This window comes from Dromiciops gliroides, chromosome 5 (genome assembly GCF_019393635.1).
Source record: "Dromiciops gliroides isolate mDroGli1 chromosome 5, mDroGli1.pri, whole genome shotgun sequence".
Classification (NCBI taxonomy): Eukaryota; Metazoa; Chordata; class Mammalia; order Microbiotheria; family Microbiotheriidae; genus Dromiciops; species Dromiciops gliroides.
This window is the reverse complement of record NC_057865.1, coordinates 290381351-290398450: the sequence shown is the minus strand read 5'-3', so window position 1 is coordinate 290398450 and position 17100 is coordinate 290381351. Positions and strand designations below refer to the sequence as shown.

General features: G+C 46.9%; 1 protein-coding gene across 1 annotated transcript in view; it reads left to right on the top strand.

Annotated features, from left to right (window-relative positions):
* NPTXR (neuronal pentraxin receptor) overlaps positions 1-12596 on the top strand; it is a 47182-nt gene extending 34586 nt beyond the window's left edge. The window contains exons 6-8 of the mRNA XM_043967726.1: positions 2266-2513; positions 6543-6722; positions 7045-12596. Of these exons, the coding sequence (XP_043823661.1) occupies positions 2266-2513; positions 6543-6722; positions 7045-7281 (665 nt within the window). The 3' untranslated portion in view covers positions 7282-12596. The remainder of the gene's footprint in view (positions 1-2265; positions 2514-6542; positions 6723-7044) is intronic.
* Positions 12597-17100: the final 4504 nt, after the last annotated feature.

The following is a 17100-nucleotide window of genomic DNA, read 5'->3' as shown; positions in this document are numbered from 1 at the left end:
ACTTGCAGTTAATTGGATTTAAGTGATAGAGGGCTGTGCAATGTCACCAACCTCACTCTCTCCTCCAGAACCAGTGGCAAGATATACATCAGCATGACTGGAGATGGCCCTGGATGTTTAAGGCAGTTGGGATTAAGTGACTTGCCCAGAATCACACAGCTAATAAGTGTCTGAAGTGAGACTTGAACTCGGGTCCTTCTGACTTCAGGGCTAGTGCTCTATCTACTGCACCAGAGTAGGTGATGTCCAGAATCCCTTACAGCTCGAAATTCTGGGATCTTCTAGTCAAGAGGTCATGGAAAGAGTAGTTTAAATCAAGGAGGTGTAGATGGGGAAGGAGAACTTTTAGGGCACAGTGGATAGAGCACTGGACTTGGAGTCAGGAAGACCAAAGTTCAAAACCCACTTTGGATACTAGCTTTGTGATTGGGCAAGTCACTTAATCATGGACCTACTTCTTTTATAAAGGGGGATGGGCTAGATGGCCTTTGAGGTCCTTTCCAGCTCTAAATCTATGATCCTCTCTGGGCCTCCCTTTCTCTCCAGAGCTAGGAGCCTGAGAAGAGGTCCAGGACCATGGACAGGATTTGGTTATTGTTGTTTTGTCTTGGTATTTTTCTGGAGGGGCTTGAGGCAGGACAAGGACTGAGAAGATTTGGGCGTATTTGTAGGCAGGAAGCAAACAGTCCTTTCTGAGGGAGAGATTTTAAATGAGGTTGGGGAAGGGGATTGCTATTTGGAGCCTGGTCCGTAGGAGTGGAAGGGGATGGGATCTGGGACACAAGTTAGAAGGGCTGGTCTTGTCAAGGTTCCTCCACCTCTTCCCCAGATGCTGGAGGAGAGAAGAAGATGGAATACAAACAGGTTTGGGTATCTGTAGGAGGAAAGATAAAGTGCTCATGCCAGATGGTCTAGAGCTTCTTAGTCAAGTAGGAAGGAGGACCATCCACTGAAAGAGGACTTTAAGGAGGAGGTTTGGAGCAGTTGCTGTGGGGAATGTGAGAGTGAGTCAATAAGAGACCATAAAGTACAACTAATAACAATGTATCATTAAAGAAACTTAGACCTTTAAAAGGATTGCCATGTAGCAGCGAGGACCTAGTTGGGGTTAGACATCATGAACGCAGCCAGCACAGTTTTCGTGACTTTCTCCAGCAGTTGGGAGTAGAATACCCACATGGCTCTGGTTACATAGAGTTGGGGGCTAACAAAACAGCATCAGTAGAAGGTTAATCAACCAGTCCATAATTAAGGTCTTATTATGTGTCAGGTGCTATGCTTGAGGATGCAGAGACAAAAGTGGAAGTATTCCCTCAAGGAGCTTACATTCTAATTTACATCATTTAACAACCATATATAAAAATATATCTATTTGTACACACATACATACACACACACACACATATATATATATATACATAGGCACACATACATACATATAATATATACATTGGCTACATGGACATATGTTTTGCATTACTTCATATATATAGTCAACATCGAATTGCTTGCCTTCTCAAGGAGGGGGAAGAACAGGAGGGAGGGTGAGAATTTGGAACTGAAAAAAATTTTAAATGAATGTTAAAACAATTTTACATGTTATTGGAAAATATTTAATGAAATAAAATATGTATTAAAAACATATAATATACCACACTTTGCAAACTTTAAAGTATTAAGCGAATGCTAGATATTGCTATTGCTATTAGCTCATGGGCAGCTAGGTGGCACAGTGGGGGCAGCTAGGTGGCACAGTGGATAAAGCACCAGCCCTGGATTCAGGAGGACCTGAGTTCAAATTTGACCTCAGACACTTGACACTTACTAGCTGTGTGACCCTGGGCAAGTCACTTAACCCACATTGCCCCACCAAACACACACACACATATATGTATGTGTATATATATATATATATATATATATATATATAAGCTCACTTAATACTTCCAAAATACATTACAATTTTGCATAGGTAGCCATGATTCTAGCCCTTCTGGAATTTTGACTGGACAAAACTGGTTGTGGAAGATGTTGTAAGAGGGGATTTATCCTAGTTCAGATGTTGGTCTGATCTGGAGCTGACTCCAAGGCCCCATCCAGCTCAGTTGACCAAACAGAATCTTAGAATCAATGACTTCAGCAATCCCAACTTGTGGATAAGCTCTTTATATCTGAGAGCTTGGGGGTGGTCAGGAGGGAGTCTGCCTCTGCCTCTTTGTCATTTCCCCTGTGGCCCTCTGTTGTCTCCTCCTCTCTGATTCTCAGGAGCATCAGCCTACACCCCCCCAGATGCCTTCAAGATCAACATCCCAGTGAAGAACAATTACATGTATGCCCGAGTGCGTAGGACCCTGCCGGAGCTGTACTCCTTCACTGTCTGCATGTGGCTGAAGTCCAAGTCTGGAGGGATGGGGATAGGGACGCCCTTCTCCTACTCAGTGCCAGGCCAGTCTAATGAGATGGTGCTGCTGGAGGCGGGGCATGACCCCATGGAACTGCTCATCAATGACAAGGTGAGGGGCTGGGGAGTGGAATGGAGTTCAGTCAGCATTTATTAAATGCCAACTGCATACTAGGCACTGTAGATACAAAGACAAAAGTGAAACAGGCTCTGCTCTCAAGGAGATTTCAACCTGTAGGGAAGACAACACATACACCAGTCAGTAAGTGCATCATCTGTAGAAAGGGAATCCATGGTCATTTGGTAGTAAGGAGAGAATTAGGATCGGGGAGGATGAGAGGAGTGGAGAGGATGGCACTTGGGGTGAGTCTTGAATGATGCCAGGGATTCCAAGAGGCAGTAATGAGGAAAGAGCACATCCCAGACTTGGGAGACAGCCTTTGGGGCTGGAAATGGAACTAGGGGTTGAGGAAGAGGACCCAGAAGAGTTAGGGCTGGAGGAAAGAAGCACAGGGACTTGGTAGGGGAAGAGGACCAGTGGTGGAGAAGGCTGGGGAAGGAGGGGTCAGGGACCAGGGAGGGAGAGAGTTGGGGAGGAGAGGGGACCAGGTGAGCTCAGCTCAGCTAAGTTTACTAGTCCATAGGGCTTGAAGGTTTACAAGAAGTTTTCCTTACAACAGTCCTGAGAGGCAGGTAGTGACACCCACAGCTTGCAAGTGAGAAAATTAAGGCTCAGACTGTCTTTATCTGGGTTACAAAGCTAGTGTCAGAGCCAGGATTCAAAGGCAGGTCTCTCCTGACTCCAAGCCCAGAGCTCTATCCACCATGAAAGGCACCTATGAGAGATAGGCAAGGAAGGGACCAGAGAGTAAGGAGGTTTGGGGGGAAGACACCAAGGGAAGAGTGAGGAAGGGGTTCCTTTCCCTGCCATTCACCTCTAGCGACTACCTTAACATCTCCTCCCTAGTGTACGCCTTTCCCTTTTCTCCCCCAGATCTGATGCCCATCTTAACAGAGAAGACCCCCCACACACACACACTGCCCTTCTTTCATCTTGTCCCCAGGGAAGGATATGGGGGAAGTGGTTAACAGAGGCCATCATCTCCTTTGCCCCAAGGAAGACAGTATTATTTCCTCTCCATCAGGGTGTGGGCTGTGTGTGCTCTCTCTCTCTCTCTCTCTCTCTCTCTCTCTCTCTCTCTCTCTCTCTCTCTCCCTCTTTCTCTCTCTTTCTCTGCTGGGGGTGGGGATCGTGTTGGAGAGGATGGAGGAAGGATGTTTTATATTCATGCAACGGATGGAGCCCTCGATGGTTAAGAAAAGCGAGGAGGAGCAGGAAACCATCTGCTTAGGTTGTCTGTCCTTCTTACTGAGGTCCCCTGGGGCTCAGTGCAGTCTGGCTGTTTAGCCTCTGAAGTCTGAGTCCATCAGCTCCCCCAGGGGGAGTTAGGGCTGGGGCTGGGGCTGGAGTCATGCTAATTAAGCTAGGCTGATCTCTGGCCCAGGACCATTTAACCAACAACCCACATTTCCCTAAAGCTAAAATGTTTCCAAAGCACTTTCCCCCAGCCGACCTCAGAGTCCACGCAGCCCAACCTCCTCATTTTATAGATGTGGAAATTTAGACCCAGAGAGGGGAAGGGACTTGCCCAAAGCCACACAGTTGTAATAGAGCCAATATCTGAATTCCTGTTTTCTGATTTGAAATTCATCGTTCTTTCCATAGCATTTAGAAGGGATGCAGTTGGGGGCAGCTAGGTGGCGCAGTGGATAGAGCACTAGCACTGGCCCTGGAGTCAGGAGGACCTGAGTTCAAATCCGGCCTCAGACACTTAACACTTACTAGCTGTGTGACCTTGGGCAAGTCACTTAACCCCAATTGCCTCACTAAAAAAAAAAAATAGAAGGGATGCAGTACAAGTATTATCATTGTTCTTACCACCTTGGGTAAATCTCTTCACCTCTCCAGGACTCAGTTTACTTATCTGTAAAATGAGGGAGTTGGATTCAATAGTCTCGAAAGCTAAGATTCCAGCCTACTTTCCAGATGAAGAAACTGGGGCCGAGACAGGCTAAGTAACTGCCCGTGATCACACAGCTAATACGCGTAGGATCGAAGCCCGGGCCCAGCTCTTAATTTCCAGTGCTGCCTACAGACAGATTCCCACCACCACCACCCCCTACTCCCTCCACCCCAGACCCCTCAGCCTGGGATGAGACCCCAGCTTATCTCCAGTGGGTCATGGGGCGGTCCCTCCTCAATAGAGAATGGTGTCACCCTGGCTTTTGAGAAATCCTGATTGCAGGGTCGCTCACAGATGAGGCAAGGGCCACTCAGGGTCTGGCTCCTCTGCTCTGAGCTGTTGGGCTGACATCTTCTGACAATGAATGGGCTTTTCTTCACCCCATTCTGAGGGCTGCACATAGAGGCTGCTGGGCACTGGCCACTGGCCGCTGAAGACCAGGTTCTGGGAAAGAGGTGACGTCCACAATGCCTCCCATCTCTAGATCTCTTCCCCCAAACCGTAGAGATGGGGCAGGCTACCCGCAGTATGTTGTGGGGGATTAAACGGCAGACCCTGGGCTCAGGCACCCTGGGAAGAGCATGAAATTTGGAGTCAGACAATTTCAGCCTGAATCCCAGGACGGTTACTTCCTCTTTTGGTGACCTTGGACAAGTCCTCTCTCTTGTCTGGGACTTAGTCAGTCAACAATCAACAAGCATTTATAAAATGTTCACTGAGTGCCAGACACTGTGATTATCTCAATTTCCTTTTCAATAAAATATGGGGATCAGGTTAGAGGACCAGGAAGGCCCCTTCCATCTCTGATACCTATGATCCTAGAATGTCAACTGGAAGGGGCCTTTGAGTCTAAATCCCTTCATTTTACAGATGAGGAAACTGAGGCAATGAGCAGTTAAGTTACTTGCCCAGGGTCACACAGCTAGGCAGTATCTGAGTCTGGATTTGAGCTCAAGTCTTCTTGACTCCAAGCCTTGAACTCAGTCACCCTACCAACTAGCTACTTGTGTTTCTTGCTCTGAACTTTGCTAACCTTGGGACCTTGGACAAGTTGCTTAACCTTAGTTTCATCATCTGCCAAAGGGGAAGAATAATATCTTCATTAGTTCCCTCAAAGGGTTTTCAGGAGGATCTGATTAAGGGACTCAGGTAAGAGCACCTCACCACACATACGCCCAACTCCTGCAGGGACCATTTTTTTGTTTTGCCTTTCTTTGTGTCCCCAGTGCCTAACACAGCACGCAGCACAGAATAAACACGTACTAAGTGCTTGCTTATGGCTTGATTGAAGTTCATTCATTGCAGGAGGATTTCATTATTTTGGCCCCCAACAGCTTTTTGGTTTTGGGGAGGAGCCCGTGAAAATGCAGGCATCCTTGAGCAGTGGGTACAAAATAATGGGGAGTTCACTACCTTTGCAGACATCATGAGACAGAGCCAGCTTTGGAGTCAGGAACTGAGTTCAAGTTCTGTCCATGGCACATGCCACTTAACCCCTCACAGTCCCAGGTAACTCTCTAAGATTAAATGGTGAGCTATTCTGTCCTTCCACCCATCAGTGGAAGGAATTTTTATACTGTTTCCTATACCAACAAAACCTCCCAACCATGCCCAGCCCCTAGAACAGAGTGAATACCCAATAGATGTGAAATAGGTTGTTGATATAAGGAAAAACTTCCTAAGCAATAGAACTACCCTAAAGAAGAATGAGCTGCCTATACAGGTAGTGAATTCCCCATCATGAGTGGCTAGATCAGGGCTTCTTAAACTTTTTTCATTTGCAACCCCTTTTCACCCAAGAAAATTTTAGTCAACCCCAGTTCTATAGGTATATAAAATAGGGATACATACCCTTTTACTGTTGCCAAATTGTTCACAACCCCCACATTCAGTTACTTGACCCCATATGGGGTCTGACCCACACTTTAAGAAGCTTTGGGCTAGATGACCACTTGTCATGGATGTAATAGAAGAAGAGGGGAAAAAAAGGGATATCCTGATGCCCCCTTCAGCTCTGAGGTTTTCAATGAATTGCTAAAGTCAATTGGCCAACTCCTGAGTATCTACCCTGGGCAGGGGCCTCTGTGACTGGAGGGGTCTTTTGTGCCCATTCCCAGGTGGCCCAACTACCACTGAATCTGAAGGATGGGCGTTGGCACCACATCTGCATTGCATGGACCACGAGGGATGGCCTGTGGTCAGCCTACCAGGATGGCCAGCTGCGTGGCTCTAGTGATAACCTGGCTGCTTGGCATCCCATTAAACCCCATGGGGTCATCATCCTGGGTCAGGAACAGGTGAGGAGGCCTCAGGTTCTGGGATTCAGAGGGAGGGAGGGAGAGAAGGAGGGAGGAAAGGGGGAGGTTATAATTTCACAGCCTCGTTTTACAAATGAGAAAAGGGTGAGAGGGGGTCATTCCCTAGGTTCATACAAGGGGTTAGTAGCAGAACCAATGCTAGAACTCAGGTCTCCAGGTTTCTGTCTTTGGGCCCTTCCCACAAACCCCTGCTGCCCACTTTAGGGCAGTGTTTTATTCATGGAATCTGCATCTGTCTCTCTCTTCCCTTACCCCACTTCTCCCCTTCCTCTCTTCATTACCCCCTGCATCCTCCCACCAGGACACACTGGGAGGCCGATTTGATGCCACACAGGCTTTTGTGGGTGAGATTGCTCAGTTCAACCTGTGGGACCACATCCTGACACCGGCGCAGATCCTGGGCATTGCCAACTGCACCTCTCCCCTATCGGGCAACATCATCCCCTGGAGTGACAAGCTGGTAGAAGCTTTCGGGGGTGCAACCAAGATGGCTTTTGACTCCTGCAAGAGCAAAACCAAGGCCAAGGCCAAAGCGTGAGGCCTGGAGGAGGGCCCGTAGTCCCAGCCTCCCCTCCTCCTTCCTAGGCCATTCCCCAGAGGAGCACGGAGCGGGCAGCATCCCTTCCCTTCATCCCCCTTCCCCCTTCCCTGCTAGACTCTGGACATCATCCCTTCCCCTCCTCTCCCTCCCCACTCTACCACTTTCTCCAGGTAATGAGGACAGATGTCTGGTGGTACTGAGCAGCTGTGGCTTGTTCTGTCAAGTGTAGGGTGAGTCCTGGGGGAAAGGGGGGGCAGGAGGAGGGCAACTGAAGCTTGGCAATGCCCATTCATCCTGGGCACATCTCTAACTCTCTCTACTCTAGGGTGCAATAATTAACAACTGACCAGAATGGATGCTTAGAACAGATCATAACTAAAGGGAATTTAGAGTCCATCTACTACAATCTTCCTTTTTTTACAAATGGAGAAACTGAGGCCCAGAACATTTAAGTGACTTGCTTGAACTCTAACAAAAGCATAGATGTAGAGATGGAAGGGACATTAGGGTGATGGACTCCGATTTTTTCATTTTACAGATGGGGAAACTGAGGCCCAAACAGTGTAAGTGACTTGCCCAAGTTCACACCTCTGACAAAATCAGAGGTCTTAAGATCATGGAGCTGCTAGATGGCACTGTGGATAGAGGACTGGGCCTAGAGTTAGGAAGACCTGAGTTCAAATCTGGCCTCAGATACTTGCTGTGTGACCCTGAATAAGTCACTTAACCCTGTTTTGCCTCAGTTTCCTCATCTGTTAAATGATCTGGAGAAGGAAATGGCAAACCCCTTCAGTATCTTTCACAAGAAAACCTCAAATGGAATCACAGAGAATCGGACACGATTGAAATGACTGAACAGCAACAGGGTCATAGATTCAGATCTAAATTGACTTTAAGGTCTGGTCCAAACCCTGCATTTGACAGATGGAATCTGTGAACTCTATAGGTTAAGTTACTGCCCACATTGTAACTGGCAAAGGCAGAGTTTGAACCCCAGTCTTCTCTGACTCCAAATCTATCGGCCTCTCCTATGGTACAGTACCACACTGCCCCCCTCCTCTGGTCCTCCATTCATCTGTCATCATCCCTATCACAAAGGCCTCATCAGGCGGCATCTAGGCATCACCAGATGTACGGGGCAGGGGCTGTTGCCCCGAGCACTGAAGGGCCCATCCCCTCCCATCCCACTGTTCTGAAGGGGCTCGTTCCCAAGAGCTCCCCTGAGCACTGCCAACAGATGTGGCCTCCCACTGCACCTAGCATTTACAGGAATAGGCATTGGTGCCTCAAGTGCCCTGGTGCCCAGGGCTTTTCTGTAACTTTGGCCAACTCCCTTTCCTTTCTGGACCCATCCTGGGCAGATTTGCCTTCTTACCAGATCATAACTCTAAAGGATTTCAAGCATCATTCAGCTCTCGGGTCAGAGCTTGGGGGAGTGGGAATCTCTGTTCCCTTTCTAGTGCCCCTGAAATCACAGAAGTAAGCATTGATCTGCTCCATCTCTGACTCATCTGTGAGGCATCCTTCAATCTCCTGAGCCACCACATATCCCAGGCTGCCACAGAGGGTCTTAGACCAGACAGAGGTCAAAAGGCAGCATCCTGAGGTCCAGGTTCGGGACCTAGCCCAGCCAGGGTCCACAGGGATTTCTGGACACAGCCTCATGTCCTGCCTGTCTTATGGGAAGTCCATCTTGAGCCAAAGAGGGCATGGGCATTTGCCTAATGTTGGGCTTGAACCTCTCCTAAGTGAAGAGCTCATTTGTCACTTTCCTTCATTTAAATAACCAAGATGTAAGCTGCCTCAGGCCTTAGACTATCTATCTATCTATCTATCTATCTATCTATCTATCTATCTATCTATCTATCTATCTATCTATCTATTCTAAGTATTAAGTGCCTATTAGGTGCCAGAGTAGATGACATCCCCCTTATTTACATAGCAGGAAACGGGTTCAGTGGGAGGAAGCTACTTTAGCAAGGATGTACTAGGCAAAAATAATTACAGAGCAATGAGAAGGCTAAAGGTCACCCTCCTTTGAGGTCAAATACTCTGTAAAGTAGTGTGGGCATCGACTCTCTGATTCTTAGCACCTGGGGCTCTTGAAATGTTAACCAGAAAGAAGGACCAGTAAATCTGGCACTGGTTTGATCATCCTAAGGAAAGCAGGGCATTTGTGATTCTGTTGTCAGTTGGCACGACCTTGCAGAGTTTGCCATTATCATCATCATTTCTCTCAACAAAATGATCTAAGAACATTTCAGAAAGGGACAGGATTCTTTCAGTTGACATCATCAGGGAAAGCTTCATGGAGGAGGCAGTACCTGAGATAGTCCTTGAAGGAAAATAAGGGATCTGAAAGAAAGGTCAGAGATTAAGAGGGAATTCATCCCTGGCTAGAGGGTCACAGACTTCTGTGGATGCGTAGAAATGGAAGATGGTTTTCAGATTTGAGGAGTCCCTACAACTCCAGTATGGCCTCAAGGTAGAGAACCATGTGACATAAAACCAGAAGGGTAGATGGGAAATGCACTGTGGAGGGCCAAGGCCATCTGACCAAATAGTTTGTATTTTATTCTGGGAGAAATTGGGAAACATAATGTTTTTTTTAGCTAGAGATTGACATGGTCAGACCCGGGCTATAGGAAGATTATTTGAGAAAATCTTCTCAAAAGATGAACTTAAGGTGGTGATGGCCACCTGATATCCTACTGTGACAGGAGGAGGGACACAGGCTGGGGACATCATAGTTTGGAGTCATCACAGTCAAAGGACATGCAAGATGACAGGAAAATAGACTGAGTGAGTCACATTCAATTTGGTCCCATAAAGGCTTTTTAGGTACCTGACATGCCTAGTGCACTGTGTAGGTGTTGATGGGAGACCTTCCCTCATGGAGTTTATAGTCTAATAGGGAAATGAGAATCACAGATAACTATAATACACAGTATCATCTGTTAAGTGCAAAGGCAAGGGACAAAATAAAATGCTGTAGCTGGTGTGTGAGTTGAGTCTCAGAAGATGGTTAGGAATTCAATGGATTTAGTGGGGAAAGGAGAGAATTTCAGACATAGAGAATTACCACATACAAGAAATAGAGAGCTATCAAAATTGGCTGAAGCTTAGAGTATGTGGAGGAGAGTATTATTGAGATTAGGATGGAAAGGTTTGGTGGTACCAGGTGGTGTAGAACTTTGAGTTTAAACTCTACTCGGTGGACAATAAGACGTGCCCCACCTTCCAGACAGGCACTAGGGTACCTGGCCTAAAGGCTAAGGGTTGGTTATTAATGTCTCCTCAGTTGTTGGCTCATCCTTTTCCCATATGGGTATGCTGGTTTGTGTTACAAAATTGTGGTCCATAATGTTTCCTAAAATCACAGAATCCACCATATCTTGACAACTTGAGAAGAGATAGCATTACCGAAAGGAATCAAAGAACAGAGATGGACTGACATCCATCTTACTGTTCGGGGCCAAGTCACTGGTGGCTCTCCCTTCAGAAAAACTCGTTAGTTTCCTTCTTGACTCAAGGTGGACTTTTATTTAACTGGGCAATAGTACATATGGAGGGGCCAGGTAGACCACAGGATGATCAAACATTGGCTCAGAAATGGATCCCTCACTGGGATCAGTCTGGAGTGGGCACTACCTAGGTCTTTAGCTTGGGTTCCCTGAATGAGAAGGCAAAGTCAAGAAGAGAAGAACTGCACCCCACCAGGAAGTTTGATTCCCAGAGTGTGGCTGTCCTTCATTCAAACACAAGGATCAAGTTAGCCTGTGTTTTACAGAGCTCATCTTGAACGGTATCACCCAGCACTTGCCATAATTAATCAATCATTCGGGGCCACCTCCTTCCAGTGCAGTCCTTGGTCAAACACACAGAAGGTATCTGAGTTATAGAGAAGGGGGCCAGCTTCTTGGCATAACCACCAGGCATAGTAGTTGGTGGCATCCTTGCCCTATGGCTCCTCAAAGGCCTGTTTCTTTACTTGGATGAAATCTAGATCATTCAAGGCTGGATTGATTGAGAGCTTGAAGATGGGATATGAACCATTCTCAAGTCTGTTTAAGCAAGAAGCCATAAGCCCCCGTTTAATAGAATGCATTTCTGAGCCAAAGACAACTGACATTTAAGACTTAAGTTTCACCAAGGGCTTTTTATAGATAAACAATTTGATCCTCACAGCCACCATGGGAAGTAAGTACTTACTCTGAGTAGCAATAAACCCATTTAACAGATGATGAAACTGAGGCTTATAGCAGAATACTAGTAAGGAGAGAGAGAGAGAAAAGAGAGAGGAAGAGACAGAGAGAGAGAAGGAGGGAGGGAGGAAGGGAGAGAGACAGAGAGAAGGGAGAGAGGGAGAGAGAGAGAGAGAGAGAGAGAGAGAGAGAGAGAGAGAGAGAGAGAACACTCATTTCCTTCTTGACTCCTATTCTAGCAGCACCATGTAAGCTCTGATGTAACAACTTCTTAAGCAGGTGAAAGATGATTCAAGCCTGATAGATAAGGATGCAGCAACAATCCTTGGGGCTGTAGCCCATCTATTCTATCAGAATCTGGAGTGACTAATCTAAGATTCCAGACTTTTGCTGATATGTCAGCCTGTGACAACAAGGTCATTGAGATGTGTATTAAAGGGCATGATGGTAAACCTCAGTGCTGAGGTTCTGGACACCAGATGATGCATTGTAAAGATCTGAAGGCACAATTGGTGATGGTGAGGTGAGGATCATAGTGGAGTTACTCAAACTGGTCATATTATTAACAATGAATTTTTCCACCCATCTTGTAGTTTTAGTTTAGCAAACCCTTTGGCTGCTCAAAGATATTCCAATTGACCAGAGGCTAAACCCAAGGGATCCTATTTGTGGATGTTCATTTACAGCCTGGTAATCATCACATCACCACAATTCACCCACTTCCTCTTTTTATTTTCAAGGAAAAAAGTGCTCTATCAGACTTCACAGGCAGGTCAGAAATGAGGCCTTTCCCCATTGGTACTCAGCCCCTATGAGGCCACCCTTTTGGGTTCATTTTAAGAGATGACAGGTACCTTCCTGGATACAGGGAATTTCTAGTCGTTGAACCAGTGTTAATGTGTTTCTATATACTATATTTGGGTCAGAACCAGCTTTAAAGAACCCAGTTGGGAATCCAGTCTACTGCTCCAGAGCTTGGCAGAGCAAGGTAGGAGTAAGTTGTAGGGGCAAACCTTAGAAATTATTCATCTTCTCTTTTTACATCACCTTCATTTCTCAATATATCCCTCCTCATCCCCTATCCAGAGAGTCATCCCTTATAACAAAGAATTTAAAATAGTAAGGCAGGGGCAGCTGGGTGGCGCAGTGGATGGAGCACCGGCCCTGGAGTCAGGAGTACCTGAGTTCAGATCCGGCCTCAGACACTTGACACTTGCTGGCTGTGTGACCCTAGGCAAGTCACTTAACCCCAATTGCCTCACTAAAAAAAAAAAAAAGTATTGTAAAATAGTAAGGCAAAACCAAGTCTGACAGTGTATGCAATGTTCTTTACCCATAGTCCCCCCCAAACCATTTCTACAAAGAAGAGGCGCCTTCTCATTTCTCTTCAGGGACAAGGGACAGAACACTTGGTTTGTTTTTTGTTTCGTTTTGTCTTTGTCTTCACAAAGCACACAAAGTCTGGATTTGAAGATTAGATAAGACATAGATTCTGCCTTTATGAAAGATACAATCTTACAACACAAAGATCTATCAGACGCTATAGGCAAGGCGTAGTTTAGGGAAGATGTCAGGAGTTGTCAGTCAAGAGGAGGCTTCAAGGTGGACAGAGATTTGAGGTTTGGCTATGAGATAGGAAACCCTGGTTCCCTCTGGCAAGAGGGCTTCCAGCAGGGTCACTCCCGTCAGTACCCTGGATAGCTCCCTGAGTGGAAGTGACTTTTTTTTTTTTTTAAGCTAAAGTCTACTCTATCCTCTCAGGCCCCAGGCAATCTCCATTGGTTCCATACTAATGAAGTGGCCTCAGCTCCAGCTACTAGGCTCCATCACTATACCATGGGAGAGTCCATTCATTCATTCATCCAACAATGATTAATCACCTACTATACACAGTGTGCTAAGTGTGGGGTGAGGTATAAAGATAAGATCTGGTTCTTGTCCTTATGGAGGATACAGTCTAGAAGATTATATATATATATATATACATACACACACAAACACACAAACACACACACACATGCAAATAACTCAAATGCAAAATAAACTATGTGAAATGTGATAAGGGAAAGCATCACCAAGTTATTGGGGGCAGAAACTACTTTTTGTTTTGGCTTCATGCCCATGGTGTCCTACACACAGCAGGGACCTCATAAATGCTTGTTGGATGGAGTTGAAGAAGGTGCTAAGAACATTTGTTAGAGATGGTATCTGAACTGGGCCTTGGTTTTAACAAGTGAAAATTGGGGTTATAAGGTGGTATTCTAAGCAGAGGGAACAGCATGAGCCTTAAAGACATATAGAAAGTACAAGATGAGTGTGTAGGCTGATAACCTTATCGGGTATGAATAAAAGGAAGTAGTGTGAGGTAAAGTTATAAAGATACCTTAGGGTTAGACTGTGGAGAACCTTGAATCTCCATGTAGAATCTTGGAGGTGACAGGGTTCCCCCAGGGCATCTAGTCTCACTTGGGGCTGGCCCCTCAAGGGAATCCATCAAGTTGGTTGGGGGACTTCATCCTTTGCCTTACAGAAGGGGAAACTGAGGCCAAAAGACGTTGAATCCTGAGATCTAGTAGTGGGTTGGGCTATATCAGGGCTCACACTCAAACTTGATGCTTCCCTGCCCAGTTCTCTTTCCTCCACATGAAGCTGCCTGGCTTTTGGTGCTTTGGATGAATGGTGATCTTAAGAAACCAGAGCATCTAGCAACAGGAAAATATTTATTTATACCATAACCCCAAACCTTTGCACCTGCCTATCCCAGGAAGCAACTCCTGTGGCACTGTTCCCTTGAACAGGGGAAACTGAGGCACTGATTGAGAGGAACACATGATGCAGGTGGAATGATTGAACCAAGGGATCCTGCCACAGAGAAACACCTCCTGAGAGGCTGACTGCACTTTGACTAGTTTTAGGTTGCATTACAAAGCCTAGCCTTCACTGCTCCTCTCCCCCTCTCTTGGCCTCCCCCAGTCCTCCCCCATTCTGGTCCCCATCCAGAGACTTGGCACTGCCATATTCTTGTTCTAAAGGAGTCATCATTGTCCAAAGTCCCCCCCCCCCCCGGCTCCACAGGCCCTTCCCCACTGGCACATTTGAATTTCAAGAGCAGAAAACATTTCTTCTCTCCTTTCTCCACCACCTGATTGCAGCCACCCTCCCCAAAGACCTAGTGACGTCGTGGTTGTTATTCAACCAGAACCAGCAGAGGTCTGAGTTGCCCTGGTAATGGCTGGTGACGTCAGTAAGAGCTCAGGGTCAAGAGCTCTATCAATAATGCCATGTCTTGTTACCGTGGTGACAGTAGAATTCAGAATTTGGTGTCTAGAGTATGGGTTTTCTCCTCCCCCTTCTTCAAAGATAAAGCCTTTGTGACAATCAGGTATGGAAGAGAAGGAGTGTCTAGGGGTGATGTCTCAGAACTGTCATGTATGCCATTGGCCATAGCCAGTTAAATCAAGTTATGCTCAAGGCTTTTTCGGCCTTGTTACCAAGACAACCTCGCAGGGAGCACCTGGTCCTCACCCCTCTTGACTGAGTCCCCAGCTGCTGGTGCAGCCTCCCAGAGAAGAAAGGAAAAGCAACCAAGAGAAATTGAAAGTCTGGTGTAGGTCAAGTCAGGGTCTTGGCTTGTGCCCCAGACATCTCTCCTTTTCTCAGTGTCTCCACCTGTGCCTTTCTGTCTAGGAAGGTGATTTCTCTAAAGATGTCAGTTCTTCAGCAGCCTGCCTAGGAAGGACTTGGCTCCCATTACTGCCTAGGGTAGCTGGAGCTACTCCCTTTCCTACTTTTAGAACAGTGGAAGGAAGAATGGATTTGGAGTGAAGGACCTAGGTTCAAATCCCACCTTTGCTACTTACTACCTGTGTGAGTCAACTGATCCCTCTGAACCTTGGTTTCCCCATTTGTAAGTTAAAGGGTTTGGGGCTACATGAAGAATATCAGCCCCCCCAAAGGGCAAAGGTGTTCAATTTTTGACTTTGTTTCTCTAGTATCTGACCACATAACAGGCTCTTGATGAATGCTCACTGAGTTTTCTTCCAGGTCTCATCTTTCCAGCTCTGAATCCTGGTTGTCTCAAGTATTCTCCTGTTTCTGTGCTTCTGGGTCAGAGAAGACAGGGAAGGAGGTTATTTCCTTGGGGGTGCTATTACAGTGCAACTACCCATCATTCACAGGTGCTTATGAAGTGCCTGCTGTGTGCTGGGCACTGAGGAGACAGAGACAAAAGGAAGGCAGTGCCTGCCCTCAGAAATCTTAAGTTCTATTGAGTGGAAAAAGAGTTGGACACTCCCAGCTCAAACATCCCAATGACTGGAGTCAGGCAAAACAGTGGGGTTATGGTGTGAAAATTAATTGTTGGGACTATTCACATGGTACAGTTTGTCCCATTCCCACCACAGGCTTGAAGTGAGAAGGAAGTGGACTAGGGTGCACATCAGTTCTGGGAAAAAACTCAAAGTGGGGTGGCTTATTACAAGACAGCCCTCGAATTCTTCCCAAGAGTATGGGTCGCAGGAAGAAGGTGACAGGTAGCAGGATGGCTCGATCCAAGGTTGGCCCCATAGGGAAGCTTGAAGGAAATAGGATGGTCTCAGACCCTCCCAGAAAGAGAAGGGACTGGTCCTGCCCCATCAGTAGGGCTGTCCCCTAATCCAAGCCTGTTTCCTCTATATTTCCTCTTTTCATTTCCTCTGAGACTCCCACACTCTTGAGTCCTCTGTCATATCAGCATGAGGACATTTCTCCCTATGGGGCCATGTGTCATGTGGCCAGCTTGGGGGAGGGCCTGCCTTGATCTCTCTGTGAAGCTCAGGATCAGGTGGGTCAAGGAGCCAAATTTCCACCTTCTCTGAGGTATAGGTCCCCAAGATGGGAGTGGGGAGGAAGGGAAGGCTTTCATCTTCAACAACTTGTCCTCCTCCAAACCTGACCCCATTGATGTCCCGATGCTCTCCCCATGCCCTAGATGACTCCTCCCAGTCCTGCCCCCCTCTCCTACCTGCTGCCCTCTGACTCCTCCCAAATCCTACCCCCCTTCCCTGAGTGTGACTCTACTCATCGCCCCATGAGACACCCCCCTGGGAGGTGTCTGACACAGGCACCACCTGTGGGACTTGGCCTGTGAGACAATTGTGTTTGAGCTGTGCAACACTGTGATTCTCGTGCCCATCACTGAGACCACACCCCGGCTCCTCCAAGCTGCTCTTTCTTCCTCTCCTTCCCCACCCCCTCCCACCACCCCATTTTGTACATCTGTGACACGAGCTGCAACATGTGTGTGTGCTGTGTGTGCGTGTGTGCGTGTGAGCTATGCCATATTTATGAACATGTGGTTCTTTTTTTTTGGTAAATCTGATTGTTGACAATAAACGTGATGTTTACTTCCTGCCTCTTCTTTCCAGGGGGTTGGGTTGGGAGGGACGACCGGCTCTCAGGGCAGTGGCAGAGCAGGCAAACGCCCTACTCTCCTGCCTGCCCTAGCACCACCTGCCCCTCCTCTCAGGTGTACGACCCTCACCATTCAGCCAACTTCACTAACAACAAACATTTGTTTGCTATGTGTGATGGCACAGGCTCCAGGCTGGGAATACAAAGATGAAAAATGATC